Source organism: Macrotis lagotis, chromosome 2, assembly GCF_037893015.1.
Source record: "Macrotis lagotis isolate mMagLag1 chromosome 2, bilby.v1.9.chrom.fasta, whole genome shotgun sequence".
Classification (NCBI taxonomy): domain Eukaryota; kingdom Metazoa; phylum Chordata; class Mammalia; order Peramelemorphia; family Peramelidae; genus Macrotis; species Macrotis lagotis.
Genome location: NC_133659.1, coordinates 230,187,538 through 230,203,754, shown reverse-complemented (window position 1 = coordinate 230,203,754; position 16,217 = coordinate 230,187,538). Strand labels below are relative to the sequence as shown.

At 36.4% G+C, this 16,217-nt stretch overlaps 1 protein-coding gene across 1 annotated transcript in view; it reads right to left on the bottom strand.

Moving 5' to 3' along the window:
- Positions 1–5,471, bottom strand: part of GLP2R (glucagon like peptide 2 receptor) — a 79,125-nt gene extending 73,654 nt beyond the window's left edge. Inside the window, exon 1 of the mRNA XM_074220640.1 lies at positions 5,164–5,471. Within this exon, the coding sequence (XP_074076741.1) occupies positions 5,164–5,421 (258 nt within the window). The 5' untranslated portion in view covers positions 5,422–5,471. The remainder of the gene's footprint in view (positions 1–5,163) is intronic.
- Positions 5,472–16,217: the final 10,746 nt, after the last annotated feature.

Here is a 16,217-nt window from a genome sequence, read left to right as displayed (position 1 = left end):
TTTTTTGGAGTGGGAGAGTGATAAATAACCTGAATCTCATCTTATTCCCTTTGGGCTTCAATTCCTGGTTTTTTTCCAACCATTTAGTGATCATTCTCTTGGGTACAAAATGTTTTTATTTTCCCTAGTATGTTTATTCTAGAAGTCTTCATAGACTCCTATGATTAATTTTGCTTATAGATCCTTGCCTGGTGTGGAATATAAATAAGTGTGGGGAGTGTAGTGGTAAGAAGTCTTTATAAAATTCACTTAATAAGAAATGGTTAGGGACAATTTTCTTCTTTAAAATATAGTTTGATTTTTTTGTATTTGCATTCTTAGAAACTAATACATAGTAGGCACTTAATAAAAGTTTGTTGATTTGCTTTTCATTCAAGCAGGATGATGGTTGTGATTCTTTCATTTTTTCCCCTCTATTTCTTCCCCTCACTGACAACTGAATTTATTGATCTTGTCATCAAATGTGCACAGATTTTCTGGCATTAAATTATACCCAATGTTTCCTTTCCTTCTCAGCCAGTGGCTCAACCAAGTTAGTATTTTGAATTGCTTCCCATATGGCATCCTGGGGGAAGAAAAAAGTTAGGCCAGGTTTTCCCCACCTTAGACCCATAAAACATCAACTGGAAGGGAATTTAGAGATCATCTAGTCAAATCTCATTTTACATCAAAGCTACTGAGGTCTAGAGAGATGAAATGGATTGTGAGGTCCAGAATCCAGAGGTCCTGAATTCCAATCAAGTGCTATAACCTTTTGAAGAAGAGAACTTTTCTTCCTCCAGGAGTCTAAGCATAATCATAGGATACTGTTGCATGACCAGGATCTTCAAGAGTCTAGGAAACTTGGGAATTTATGGTTTTGATCCTGAAAGCTAGGTTGTGTTAGATAGTTCTAATTTGTAGTTGATTTTACTTCATCATTCTACCCTAAAACTACTCCTTATAGTTGCCATTATATTTACATGCTGAGGAAAAGGCAGGTAGATGGTACAGTGGATAGAGCACTGAACCTGGATTCAGGAAGTTCGGTCATTACAATTATGCCTGACTCTTTGTTACCCTTTTCTTGACAAAGATTGAAATGATTTGCCATTCCCTTCTCAAGATCATTTTTACAGATGAGAAAACTGCAGCAAAAAAGGTTAAGTGACTTGCCAAGGTCACACTGCTAATAAGTGTCTGAGCCTGGATTTGAATTTAGGAAGGAAGATGAGTCTTCCTAATTCCAGGTCCGATGTTCTATCCACTGTGCCACTTAATTACTCTAAAAATCTACTTGCCAAAAGTGGGGTTTGAATCTTAGCTTCCCTTTACTGACAGAATACCTTAGTTCAAAGTTGAATCTGCCACTTATTATCCATGTGTCCTTTGTAACAGTAGAATAAAGATTTCTGAGATCCCTTCCAGTTCTAGTTGTATTAACAAGTTATTTCTCCCTCAACAATCCATTTTCTTAACTCCACAAAATGAACAAGAGGAGGACTGGTTATTTTCTAAATCCTTTCTAGTACTGACTTTCAGTATATCCATAGCAATTTCAGTCACCAGTCAGTAGAATCATAGCTACATAAGCACTGACTACAAGGATATACAAATACTTGAAAAATGGGAGAAACCATTGGACTTTGACTCAGAACATCCAGTTTGAATCTCTTCTTGGAGACTTACTAGCTGTGTAACCCTAGGATGTCATGTATATCTCTCAGTCTCAGTTTCCTCATCTGTAAAATAGGGATAAAAATAGTACCCACCTCAGAAGTTTGTTGTGTCATCAATGAAATAAAAGTGTAAAACACCCTGAAAAACCTCAAAGTATGAATTTTATTGTTTTTGTTAAGTGGTTTTGGCTGTGCCTGACTTTTTATAATCCCATTTGGGGTTTTCTTGGCAATGATATTGGAGAATTTTGCTATTTCCTTTTTTTTTAGCAAGGCAAAATGGGGTTAAGTGGCTTGCACAAGGCCACACAGGTAGGTAATTAATTATTAAGTGTCTGAGACCGGATTTGAACCCAGGTACTCCTGACTCCAGGGTCGGTGCTTTATCCACTGCACCACCTAGCTGCCCAAGCTATTTCCTTCTCCAGCTCATTTTACAGATGAGGAAACTGAAGTAAACAGGGTCAAGTGACTTGCCCAGGGTTAGAGTTAATAAGCGCCTGAGGCTAGGTTTGAACTCAGGCAGATAAGTCTTCCTGACTCTAGGACTGGTATTTTATCTACTGTGCCACCTAGTATACCCCACAGTATGTATAAATGTTATATATTATCATCTATGATTTCATCAGTGTGCAGAACTCCCAGTATAGTAGCTCCCTTCACAACACACAGTTTGAAAATCTTCTATGACTTAGCAGATAAGATCTGAGGAAAATAGGGTTTATATTCCAAGATCACACAGTTGATAAGTGTAACTGGAAGGATTTAAACCCAGTTTCTCCTGACTCAGAGTCCAGGACTCTATTTACTATGCTGCACTTTATAACTAAATAGGAAGGGGGAGGGGGAAGAAGAAAGGAAAATAAGTCCAAAAGTGATGGAACTTGGGATGTGCCTGGACAAAGACACAGAACATGAGCATTTAATTTGCTTTCATTGTCATTTGTTAATTCATTGTATTTTACCTCTCTTTTGGGTTTATTTGAATCGAGATTTTTTAAAATTTATTTATTTATTTTGAATTTTACAATTTTTCCCCTATTCTCATTTCTCATCCCCCCCCCCCCCAAGAAAGCAGCCTGTTAGTCTTCACATTGTTTCTATGGTATACATTGATCTAAGTTGAATGTGATAAATGGAGATTTTTTTTAAAGTTTTTATATTTCCCTCATAAAAATAATTTTTAAAAAATCATCATCATCACCAGATGACCTGCTAAGTGGAGGAAGATGACAGCCATCGGAAGTATGGAGGCTTGTTGCTCTCCATTGAGTATTAAAATTCAAAAGATAAGGATTCTACCTGGATCTGACATGGTCAAAACTTATCTCCAAATTTACAAAATAATAATAATGCTTCTGAGGTTAAATTTTGAAAAAAAAACTATGATATACAAATCTATATTTAAGATTTCTTGCACTAAGAGCAAATTGAGAAGAGAGGGTACCATGTTACTACTATTCCTGTGGACTATCAATATAGCTTAGAGACAGAGGATGTAAAGAATTGAGTGGGAGAAAGCCCTGGAAGTATACATATATGATATTACAAGGACTTAGAGAATGGTTGCTGAGTGATGGGGGCAGTGGGATACCTAAAATTGGCATTGTCAACTTCTCATTTTGACTGTATTTCAACGGGTATGAGAGATGGAGTGACCATTTTGGGCATGGAATGTTTTCATCTAGGTCTCAATGAATATCAAGTGTTGGAAGGGATGCTGAAAAGTTATACATAGAGGCAAGTTCCACAAGGCCTGGTAGAAAAAGATGTATAAAAAGAATGGGCATTGGGAGAGACATGGAACTGGACTAGATAGGTATGAGAGGGTAGGGAGAAATGAGAGGAGAAAGCAGCTTGTTCTTAGTCAGAAGAGGCCTCAGAATGACATAAACTGTGAACCAAAGTCCAAGTGGAGAAGAAGCTATATCCACTCAAGAGTTCAAATTATAATGGTGGGAAAATGTCTCAAGACCCTGAGTCTGAAATAGCGCCTTCCTCAATTGATTACAGCTGGACAATAAGGGGATAGGGAGGTTATTTCAAAGAAAACAAATAAACTTTATCTAAATTAATATAAACAAACATTGAGTTAAGAGCTTACTTGGTGGACCACACTGTGCTTAGCGATAGGAAGACTGGGAAAGTTGTGAAACACAGGACCTAAACTTAAAGAATTTTTTAATGGTTTAAGGGGAGGTGGAAACGCAACTTTTGGCCCCAATTCTAAGAACTTTTTTTTCTTTGATTGATTCCTTTCTTATCCTGTTCTTTCTTTATGTTAAAGATCTCTAGGCCAGGTGACAGAGTGTATGCTCTAACCTCGTAGTCAGATGACCCCAGAAGAGGTACCTACAGCCATGGGAAGTGGAAGGAGCAGGGAACAGCAGTCTGGAGTCAACACCCTAGAAGCAGGTAGAAAGGAAGGCACCCAGGATGTCAAAACTTTGGGCAAAACCTTGGTTGTCTGGTAATATTGCCATTCTAAAGATAGAGTTATCTTTGTCCAACCCCAAGTCAGTGTTCAAAAGAAGTCCTAAAAAGTAGATGCTCAAGAAAAAGTAATATTCTAAAGCACAAAATAAAAATCCGAGCATTTTACAAATGATTCCAACCCTCAGTATATTAATGAATAGAAGAATGTACTTGAAGTTAAGAAGATCTGAGGTCCAAGCCCATCTCTGACACTTTGTTAGCTCTGTGGTCATGATCAAGTCTCTTAATATGCCTCAGGCAACTCTCCAAGACTGTATGTTACCTGTGAATTGCAGAATGTTAGTGATAAAAGAGTCCTTAGAAAGCATCTAATCCAAGGTCCTCATGTTAGAGATGAGGCTATTGATGCCTGAATAGGGTCACATAACAAATTAATGAAAAATTAGTGGAAAGGGTGCAAGGAATCAGGGTACCTGTGGTCAAATTCCACCTCTGCTACTCACTGTAGAACCTAAGGTGAGTCACTTAACTGCTCTTAGCCTCACCTCAGTCTCTTCGTCTTTAAAATGAGAGTTTGGGACTAAATGGCCTCCAAGATCCTCTACATCTCTATGATCTAAGATGCTACTTTCTTCAAGGTCTCTAATGCTGAAAATAATGCTTGAGAAAGGAGATGCCTCTTAAATTTTATTTCAAGAAAAAGGGTTGATATAGATTATAGTGCATACAATTTTAAATGGTTTATCTCATTCTAAAATTAAAAAAAAAACCCTGCCATTCTGTAATTTTGTGAGGCAATGAGATGGAGTATAATATCCATTGGCTACAGAATCAGGGAACATTGGTTCTCTATAGAGTAGTAGATTTAAAATTGGAAGAAGCCTTTAGAGATCCATCTTATGTAAACCCTTCATTTTAGAGATGAGCAAATTGAGACCAAGAAAATTAAAGTTACTTATTCAAATTCATAAAAGGAATAAGTAGAAATTGCAGGATTAGAAGCCCCCATTTATCACAACTTTCATGGGTCTTGTTTCTTTGCTTAAAAATTTTTTTAAAAGTTTCTTACCGGTTTGACTGAAAACTGCAGGATCAATAAAAGGAAACATTGAGCAAAAGCTGGTAAATAGAGCTTCTTATGGGAAAGCAGCACCTTGGTTTCCTGGAGAGTCAAGGCATCCATTGGGGAGGTAGAGGAATAAGAAAAAAGTCCTTCTGCAGTCCTCCCAGGCACCACACTCTTCATTCTTGAGAGCATCTTCCTCTCTGAACTTTCACAAGACCCGGCACAATTCTCTGAAGAGTTTGCGGCACACTTCATCCACATTTCCCTGTGTCTTTACTACTAAAATGTCATGAATTACTTATACAGCACAAATCTTCCTTAACTTGCCATCCACTTAGAGTCCCTCACTTAATCCCATCTAAATCTGAACTCTTCTGGAAAGGTCTAGTTATCTTCAAAGACTTTCAGTTCCAGCTTCCTTATCCAACCCCTCCCCTTCCTTAAAAGACACAGAGAATTTTTCTAGAGCTGCTTTCTGCAACTTCCTCAGGCAAGAGAGAAATGAAAATGAGAAGAGTTTAAGGGATTCCAAAGCCTTATAGTCCCTGCTTAATTTATACAACAGCAACAACATTAGGGGTCAGCCCTTCTGTGAGTAGGTAAGGAAATGTCTGAGCTATAGCAGCCTAAAAGTTTGTACCTCCACATCTGTGGTTTATTTACTCCTAGGTACCAGTGACACTATAGATTGCACACACACACACACACACACACACACACACACACACACACACACACACACCTCCTGACGTTCGGGGAGGGGGGCCTCCTATGGACCCTTTTTATTCAACAGGAACTGAAGTCTGTACTTTTACATCTGGAACTAGCAAAGAGTTCAGTTGTTGAACCAATCAAAGCCTTGCAAATGCTAGCTTTTTTTTAATTTTTAAAATTTTATGATTTTATTTTTTGCAAGGCAATGAGGTTAAGTGGCTTGCCCAAGGCCACACAGCTAGGTAATTAAGTGTCTGAGGCCGGATTTGAACTCAGGTACTCCTGACTCCAGGGCCGGTGCTCTATCCACTGTGCCACCTAACCACCCCTAAATGCTAGCTTTTTGCCCTCAGGAAAAAAAAGTTCACACTAAAAACTCTTCCTCCTCAAACTCTGGAAAAGTTATAACTTCTTTCCATCACCCATTTTCATGCTCTCAAATGAAAAATAACTAGTTTACTTATTGGATCATGAGATTTAAAATCTGAAGGGGCTTTAGAGATGATGTAATTCAATGCCTCATTTTACAGAGAGGAAGAGAAATATCTTGGCCAAGGTCACAGGTAGCGAGCACCTAAAATGGGAGCAATGGAGGCAAATAAAAGGAAGATCAAAAACAGGTATGCTTAGGAGTCCAGTGATAAACAGTTTGGGAAGGAATAGAACTATTTAACTCTTCTCTTTGCTACAATTTTCTCTGCAAAGATAAATATCTTTGGGCTGGGAAAAACAGAATAAAAATACTTTAAACCCAAGTGAGGAGATTATAAAAGAGTACTTAGGTGACCTTAATGAATTTATAGAATCAAATCTGGGTAACCTGGTCCTGAAAAAAATGCTTTACCATTTTCTTATTTTAATTCAATTTTTTATTTTCACAAAGATCAACCTTCTTTCTCCTCTCCTTCCTCCCCTATTGAGAAGGCAAGAAAATCATAAGTCATTCACAAATATATATAGTCAAGAAAAATAAATTCCCACATTGATCAAGTAAAAAAAATTCCTTCTGTACTCCAATGCCATTAACACTGTCAGGAGATGGGTAGCAAATTTCATCATGAATCTTCTGGAATCATTTCTAGATCACTATGTTGATCAGAGAGCTAAGTTTTTTAGAACTGATCTTTGCAATATTGCTGTTATTGTAGAAACTGTTCTGGTTTTGCTTTCTTTGCCTCCATCAGTTCATATACATCTTCTCAGACTTATTCCCTTCATCATATTTTATAGCAAAATAGTATTCTATCACATTTATATACCATAACTGGTTCTGCTATGGATATCCCCTTGGGTTCCACTTCTTTACCAACATAGAAAGTTACTATAAATATTTTTGTATATATGAATCTTTTTTCTTTGATCTCTTTGAAACACAGACTTAATAGTATTTCTGGGTCAAAGAGTAAGTATGCCCAGTTTAATAATTTGGGGGACATTGTTCTACATTGCTTTGAAGAATGGTTGGACAAGTTCATTATTCCACTCATAATGCATTAATATAACCATTTTCTCACAGGCCCTATAGCATTTATCATTTCTGGTTTTTGTCAATTTTGTCAATCTGAAGGATGTAAAATAGTACCTCATTATACTTCTTTAAATATTAGTTATTTAAAGCATTTTTAATAAGGTTATTTGATGTCCTCCTCTAAAAACTATCTATTCATATCCTTTGACCATTTATCAATTAGGTAATGATTCTTATTCTTATAAATTTGAATATTTCTCTATATATCTTAGAAACAAGACCTTTGAAATGAATACTTGCTACAAAGATATTTCACATTTTTGCTTTTCCTTATACAAAATCTTTTAAATTTTATGTATGTAAAATTGTTCATTTTACCTTTTATAATCATCTCTCTGTCTTATTTGATCATGAGCTCTTCTCCTATCCATGTCTGACTGATATTTTCTCTCTAGTTCCTCTAATCTGTTTTGTTGTCACCCTTTATAGCTAAGTCACATGCTGATTTGTGTTTTATATAAATAAATGGTAAGTGATGTTGGCCTATGACTAATTTTTATCAAACTTCTTTCTGATCTTTCCAACAAATTTTGTTGAGAAGTGTGTTCTTATCATAATAGCTGAGGTAATTGAGTCTACCAAATACTAATATACCTTTTTTCAGTGATATCTGAAATATCATGGAGAATTAAAATGTGCCACAAGTCATCTCTATATCAGAAACAACCCTGAAGGTATATCACTTAGTGTCATCCATCTATCTATGCCTATACTTCAATTCAAACAACATTTACTAAGTGTTTTTTAAATACAAGGAACTGTGCTATGGTTCTAGACATATGGAAATGAAGAAAACATAACAGTCTGTTACTCAAAGAGTTCATATATATTGCATATATATATATATATATATATATGCAAAGGACACTGTGTCATTAGAAAAATTACCTCTCCCCCTTTAAAGGAAAGATAAGGTGCTGAGCCTTCAAGACCTTAGCCTAGAGAGAACAAGTCTCAATCAAAGATTTTTCAATTGAGTATGAAAAATCCTTGAAAGTCATTGGACAAACTGAAGTGACTTTGCATAGGAAATATTCTTGAAATGGCTGAATCCAAATTATACTATATGGATCAATTATATGATGATCTAAATTCCAGTATTTTTTAGTTTTATTTCAATAGGAATCCCTCTTTAGGGGGTAAAGAGCAAAGAGACATTCCCTGTTTATCCAAATAGAGATATATGTAGGGCATAAACCCGAGTTCAGTCAGTGTCATAATAGGTAGACAATTCATGTATCACTTCCTAATCAGGTAGAATTTCCTGCTCTGTGTGAAGGAAGAAGGAAATTTCTGGCTACAAGACACAATTATAAAGAGAATTGTGTTGTTGGTTACCAACAAGAAAACACCTTACTCATCAGTTCCAGATTATTTACAAATAATGCATGAGCCAAATTAGAACTCTAAGCCAAGTATGGTTGATGAACTAAGGAGATTTTTTTCAATCAACCAGCTATCGAGAAGTTGCTATGTTCCTGGTATTGTATATCAAATGTATACCAGGGAAGATTTTTGTCTTCCAAAAATTTACAATCTAGTTGGGGAGATCAACATAACATTCATGGAATAATAGAAGATCAAGTAAATATAAGGAGGAGCCCCTTGGATCTGCTGTACTGTCTTCACTCCTATCAATCAACAAGCATTTATTAATTGTTCATGTGCTTGCATGCATGCCATGTGTGTGCACATACACACACACACACACACACATATACACACAAGCACACATACCATGCTAAATGATGCAGATGCAAAGACAAAAGAAATAGTGCCTGCCCTCAAGGAGAATACACCTTTTTTAAAAAAAAATTTAATTTTTTATTTTATTTATTTATTGAACATACATCTTTTTTTAAAGATTTTATTTATTTTGTTTCATAATTTTTCCCCTAATCTTACTTCCCTCCCCCCCACCCCCCACAAAAAGCAATTTGCCAGCCTTTATATTGTTTCCATGGTATACACTGATCCAAATTGAATGTGATGAGAGAGAAATCATATCCTTAAGGAAGAAACATAAAGTATAAGAAATAGCAAGATCAGACAATTAAGATATCAGGTTTTTTTTTCCTAAATTAAAGGTAATAGTCCTTGGTCTTTGTTCAAACTCCCACAGTTCTTTCTCTGGATACAGATGGTATTCTCCATTGCAGACAGCCCCAAATTGCTCCTGATTGTTGCACTGATGGAATTATTGAGTCCATCAATATTGATAATCACCCCCATGTTGCTGCTAGGGTATACAGTGTTTTTCTGGTTCTGCTCATCTCACTCAGCATCAGTTCATGCAATCCCTCCAGGTTTCCCTGAATTCCCATCCTTCCTGGTTTCTAATAGAACAATAGTGTTCCATGACATACATATACCAAAGGTTTTCCTTGTTAAGTGACTCTTTGGTATTTCTCTGTAGGGAAACAGAGCTATCTTAGTTTCCTTAAAGGAATAACCACCTACTCGGGGCCAAAATGTTCTTATATAAATAGGTATATGTGTGTGTGTATACATATACATATATAAAAATTATTTAAGGTAATCTAGAAGGAAAAGTCACTATTGGGTTTGTTTGGGGTTTTTTTGGCAAGGCAATAGGATTAAGTGACTTGCCTAAAGTCATGCAGTTAGATAATTATTAAGTGTCTAGGTGGGATTTGAACTCAGGCCTCCTGATTCCAGGGTTAGTGCTCTATGTCACTATTGTTTTTTAAACAGTATTCCTAGGGATTCTAGTGTTTTGGAACTGTACTGTTAAAACCATATAACTCTCTAATCTTTTCCAGTACTGCTTACTTGAATGTAGATAGTGAGACAGAGAATGAAGAGAGAAAATATAAAGGAGAGATATGAAGTTTGAGATTTAAGTTAGGAAAGAAGAGGAAGTTCACAACAAGTGGCTTTTATTTTCTTAGAAAACTGCACATTTATTCTATAATACTTCACTAACTTGTACTTTGTATTTACAGACTGAGTCCTTAGAGAGTGGCTGCTACACGAGGCTTTACAGATAACCCTGATTGCACTCCTAATTCTATATAACTCACAAACTGGTATATTTCCACTTAACAATCAACCAGTAGACTTATCTAGCCCTTCACAAGATAATTTACTAATTTAATAAGGGACCCATAAAGTTGGGCCCTGGGCTTTTTTTTGTATTTGCTTCAATTTACCTTTATTTCTAACCGAACATGACCAAGATGAGAGGACTGAGCTTTTTTCAAACAAAATTAGCTTTCGCAAAGTCCAAGTTTGAGGCAAATTGAATTGCTATTCAAATATTGTCACTTTTACTACAAGTATTTTGCCTTTTCAGTATTCTGAGACTAAATAAATTCCCACATTGATCATAAATACATTTCCAGAGAGAGAGAGAGAGAGAGAGAGAGAGAGAGAGAGAGAGAGAGAACTGGAATGTTCTGAGAGAGAGTCCCTTGCCACACTCCTCTGAGTGTTTTGAGACAAGCAGTGTTTCCATAAAGAGCAAGGCTGAAATAACCAGGATGTTCCCAGAGAAAGACTGTCTTCAACCAGAAATATCTTCTCCTCTGAGTGTTATATAGTTAGTTATGCTGATATTTTTCTCTCTCAAAACAATGAAGTGATATCACTTCTAAACAAATATGCACCAAGTGGCAAAGTGTCCATATTCCCTCCCTCAACGAGGGGAGAGGTCCCCAGTTATTACACATTTTACATGTTTTCCAAATGCATCCAATCAGTTGGGCTGATATTCTTTCCATCCTTCATACACCTCCATGCATGCAGGATACTGGGGGATGGGTAGGAGAAGTGAAGGGAGTGAAAGAGGGAAGAAAAGGAAAGAGGTGAGGGACAGGCAGACAGACATTGAGCCTGTCTGCCCCTTTTCCTGACTCCAGGAATAGGGAACTCATTGGGACCTGCAGTTCTATAAATATATTGCATGCATGAGAGGTAAAAAGTAAGGAACACATGCAAGACAGACATACAGCAAAGAAAACTCATAGTTCTAAGTTTTCTCATAACTAGTGGTACTGTGGAGTCTAAAAATTCTTTTGCTTTTCATAGAATCCTCATGTAGTTTCTTTTGAATATTTTGTCTCTGCTGGGTGGGGTGTTCAGCTGAGTTCCCAGAGTCTCTACTTTTTTATGAGTCCATAGATGCTTCTTCTCTTCTGTGAAGGGTCATGCTCTTTGAAGTTATTTTCTTCTTTGAATACACTCTCTTTATCCGTATCTGTCTGGAGAGTAGGTCTCTGCTTCTTACTGGTTCAGTAGTCATGATTGACATTATTAAGGAAAAGAACAGAAAATCTCACTGCCTTGATGCTCTCTGGTACAGATAGTGGGGTTTCCCTCTTCAACTGCTATTAACTCTCTAATTCCTCATGGATGACTTGAAACATGTATTTATGCATGCATGAATATGCTTATATATATGTATATCACAATGATTTATAAATTGCCTATTATGTGTTAGGAAATATATATGTGCAGGACATGTTGGAACAAATTTAATAGGGTGTGTGGGAGGATTAGCACTCTGGTGTGAGGACTTGCTGAACTCTATTCAGGGCTGCTCATTCACCTTTGATGTCCACCTAATTCATCCAACTCTTATCTGTGCCTCTAAAAGCTGTAGTTTGCTCAGCACCCACACCCCAGCAAAACTGCCTCAGTAGACAAACTAAAGGTGCTTGAGGGCTACTGGAAGATCTCAAATCTATCTGTGAGTTAGGGAGATGGCATGTGAAGACTTTCCCCAGTGGAATGGGGCAGATGAGAACAGTTTGTTTCAACAGTCATGAAATTAAATGAATGAGATGCTGTAGAGTGCTTTGGTGTTATCAAAGATACCAAAATCATCCACTGTATCCTGAGCCATTCTGTTGTCCTGACTTATGTCTTGCCACTGGACTTTGTTGACTCTGGAAGAGAATGAGGCTGACAACTTTGTACAATTTTACCTAGTTAACAATCAAATTCAAGAGAAAGTCAACACCTTGGATGTCATCACTCCTCTTCAAAAATGTAGGACAAACAACAAACAAATTTAATAGACCTAAAGTTGCCATGTCTTAGGAGCATTGAATATGCTTTACCTGATAAAATTTACAATGGAGGCTAGGAGGGAACCTACTTTTGGAAGTTTATGATGTTTTGGAATGAATTGTCCATTTCAGAGCATTTTTAGATATTCTGGAACTATTTTCTTAATGTTTGTTGAAAAAAGGACCTTTTGATTAGTCTTTGAGCTAATTCTGACTCCCACAGGAATAGCTCCATTTATAGAATATTTCTCTTCCCATTCTCTTGTAGGCTCTCTTCTCCAGATGGGCTTAAGAAGTTATTTTCCCTTTGACTAGATTGAGGGTCACATGACTCAAAATCACCACAGGGACTTTTTTTCCTTCCCTCCTTTCTTTCTTTATTTCCCAGGAGAATGAACCTATGAGGGTCCCTGGTTGAGAGATGGGCCACAAGCCCTTGATCACCAGGAACTATTATAGACACTAGCGACTCACTCTGACAATTGATTGGAGAATGAATTGTAGTGGGGAGAAAATTGACATAAGGAGACCAATTAGGAGAATATTTCCACCTGAAGAAGATGGAGGACTAGTTATTCTCTCTGATTCTCATGTTCTCTCAAAGCAGATATTAAGCACCCCCAAAAAAAGTCATTTTAGCTATTTCCACAGTTGAGGACACCAACTACCTTAATGAAGTGAAAGCCCAATAAATTAACAACAGAGAAAGCTATTCCCTAACTCCTAAGACTCTCACTTAACATAAGCACACAGCCCAGTTGTTTTTTATCTCTGTTGTGAGTATACCTGCTTTTGGAAGTGGCTATGACCTTCTGAACTTTAAAAGATTGAAAGAATGAGCTATCAGAGGTAAGGGAACCATATCAGAGTTTGCTGGCAGTTAAGTCTGGTAAAGTTCCAGTGACCTGCTTGGTCCATCTGGAAGTCAGGTAAGAAAGCATGGAATATGTAAGTAAACTTGGTAGGCAAATCATTTTTTAGCAACTACTTTAAGTTTGAACACATTCTCCCCAGTCACTGGAGAAGCATAAAGAAAAGAGTGCCCCAGTTTGGGGAGATGTTTTGTTCTTTGGGTCCTATTATATCATTTCAATATCTTATGCTAATTCAAGGATCAGCAAGCTGTGACCAATGGGATAAATCTAGTCTACAGTTGACTTTTGCATAGCACAAAGTTATGAATGGCTTTTACATTTTAAAATAATAATGATTAAGTCATTTTAAAGTGCAAAAACTTCTAAGTCATACAATAATAGATGGCAGATTGAATTTCTTTCCTGAGCTATAGTATAGTAACTACTGTATTAATTAATCAATTGATATAAGGTCGTGAATCATTGGGTTGATCAGTGATATAGGAGAGATTCTAACTAGCACTGAAGATATAACTGGTGATTGATTTTTGGAGAAATCACACACTGAAATGGGAATATGATCAAATAGCATTAGAAGGATTTCTCTACCCTCTACCCTCTCAGGGATACCTCTTCCTCTGCTAAGAGGAAATTCTAGTTAATTCCCCTTTAGGTTATAATCTATTAGTGCATATGTAGATTGAGAGAGAGCACCTCCTCCAGAATTTCATTATATGGAGAAACAAAAAAAAGATTTCATAAGGATTCCTTCACTCAAATTATTTTGTAATTTCAAAACAATTGGTCAGAAAAGCAAAAGTTTTCAAAATACCATCACTCTCTTTAGTATTAAATGTTATAAAGATTGTAAAATCAAGTTTCATGTTATCTCTTAGTATAACCTAAGAATATATCTGTAATTTAAAACAATAATACACAGTATTCACTTCAAAAATTAATTTTATACACTTGTTTAATTTGTATCAAATTCCTCCTTAGCTCTTTAAGTTTTACTTTCCATACTACATATTCCACATGAATGAAACTCAACTCACTTTAATGGTCTTTCTCCGTTTTTCTACTTCCTAGAATAATTGTTTTATTTAACAAAATGTCTCACCTCTTTTTCTTAAAGCTCTTTCTACCTTCAAATCCCATGTGTTTGTACTCTTCTATAGCTCTTTATTTCTTCTGTTCTTCCTCTCTCTCCTTCCTGCCTCCATCCTCCATTTTCCTGCTCTCACAACCAGCCACATTCCTCAGAATCACAAACTGGAACACTTCCAGAAAGTAAACAATTCTTCAACTAAAGAAAAATAAGAACTTGGTGTCTCCAACCAGGACTCTTAGACTCTTAGACTCCTATGCTCCTAGTTTACATTTTTAAATCGTTTTTCCCCCCAGAAAAAAAGCAAAGACTAGACAAGGTTGTCTTCCTCTACTGGAGAGTGGACACCATCTGGAGCCCTATATCTCTCCACACAACTTTGTTCTTTGCTGCAATTCTTTCCTCTAAACAATGTTTATCTCTTCAAGTTAAAGATGCTAGCTTCCAAGGACCTATTTTTAGAAGACTTAGCAGTAGAAATATGCTTCTTCCTGCTACATGAATTTCATTCAGAATGAGATTAGAAGTTTGAAAAGTGAAATAAATTAAAATATTACCATCCTTGATATTTTTCAATTTTTAAATGCTCCAAAGTCTCTGCTTTTCTTGTTTTCCAAAGCTTTATAGGATCTGCAGTGTTGCATATTTGCAGGTAAGAACAAGTGAATTGGTCTTAGATTTCCTTTTGACCATCATCCCTCCACTGAGTGCTCCATTCCTTTATAGCAAACACTAAGAATATCATCAAAAATCTTTGAAGACAATTCTCATGATAAAAAATACAGACAATTTTAAAAAATACAAGCCTTCAAGGGTAGTGATACCATGATTGTTGCAAGCAGATACATCCAGGCAAGCAGCAAATCTAATGAATGAATGAATGAATACAATAGCATTTTATTTATACCATCACTCTCTTTAGTATTAAATGTTATAACGATTGTAAAATCAAGTTTCATGTTATCTCTTAGTATAACCTAAGAATATATCTATAATTTTAAAAATAATACACAGTATTCACTTCAAAAATTAATTTTATACACTTGTTCCATTTCTAAAATATGTAAGCATGGGGCTATAGATAGAAAAGTAATGGAGTTCCTTTTTTTGCAAGGTGTTTCACATTCTAATGAGGGAAAATGAGGAAGGTTTGGGGTGCAAGTTGTGTGAAAAAGTTCAATTGTCCTGAAGACACATCAGCAAAGCAGATGATAATACCACTTCCTTAATGTCATTTTCACTGATAAAATCATAACAGTTTTTAGACAAGGTTGCAACTGCTCGTGATTATATTCAGTTCATGGTCATAGTGCATACCACTTCCTGCCCACAGCTTCTCAGCATAGAAACAAAAACTTTCTGGATATCCCCTCTCCCACACAGTTTCTGCCTTGACATTCTCTTTCAGTTCTCCCTTCCTGTTGCGACAAACTACCCTTCCCATCAGCCCCTTGCTGATATGAAACTTCATACATCTTTCTGTTCACCAAAGTTGTCTTCATGGGCAATGAAGTAGATTAACATACGATAGTCACAGTCAGGTTGAAGGTACAGATCTTTGCAGTTGGCCTTACAGTACTAGTGGAGACCTAATAGAAAGGTGATGATTAACATCATCTTTGGCAAGACCAAAAAAGGTAAAATCAGAAACTTGTTCATCATATTTTCACTCATAAGGGAAGGGTAAGAACTTTCACTGTGTTTGCACAATGCTGCCAGAACCATGGGTTGATTCAAGATATATCATATTGTATTACTAACTAAACCAGTCAATTCAAAGAACCTATTATCAAATTGACTGTGACACTGATGAGTGCTCA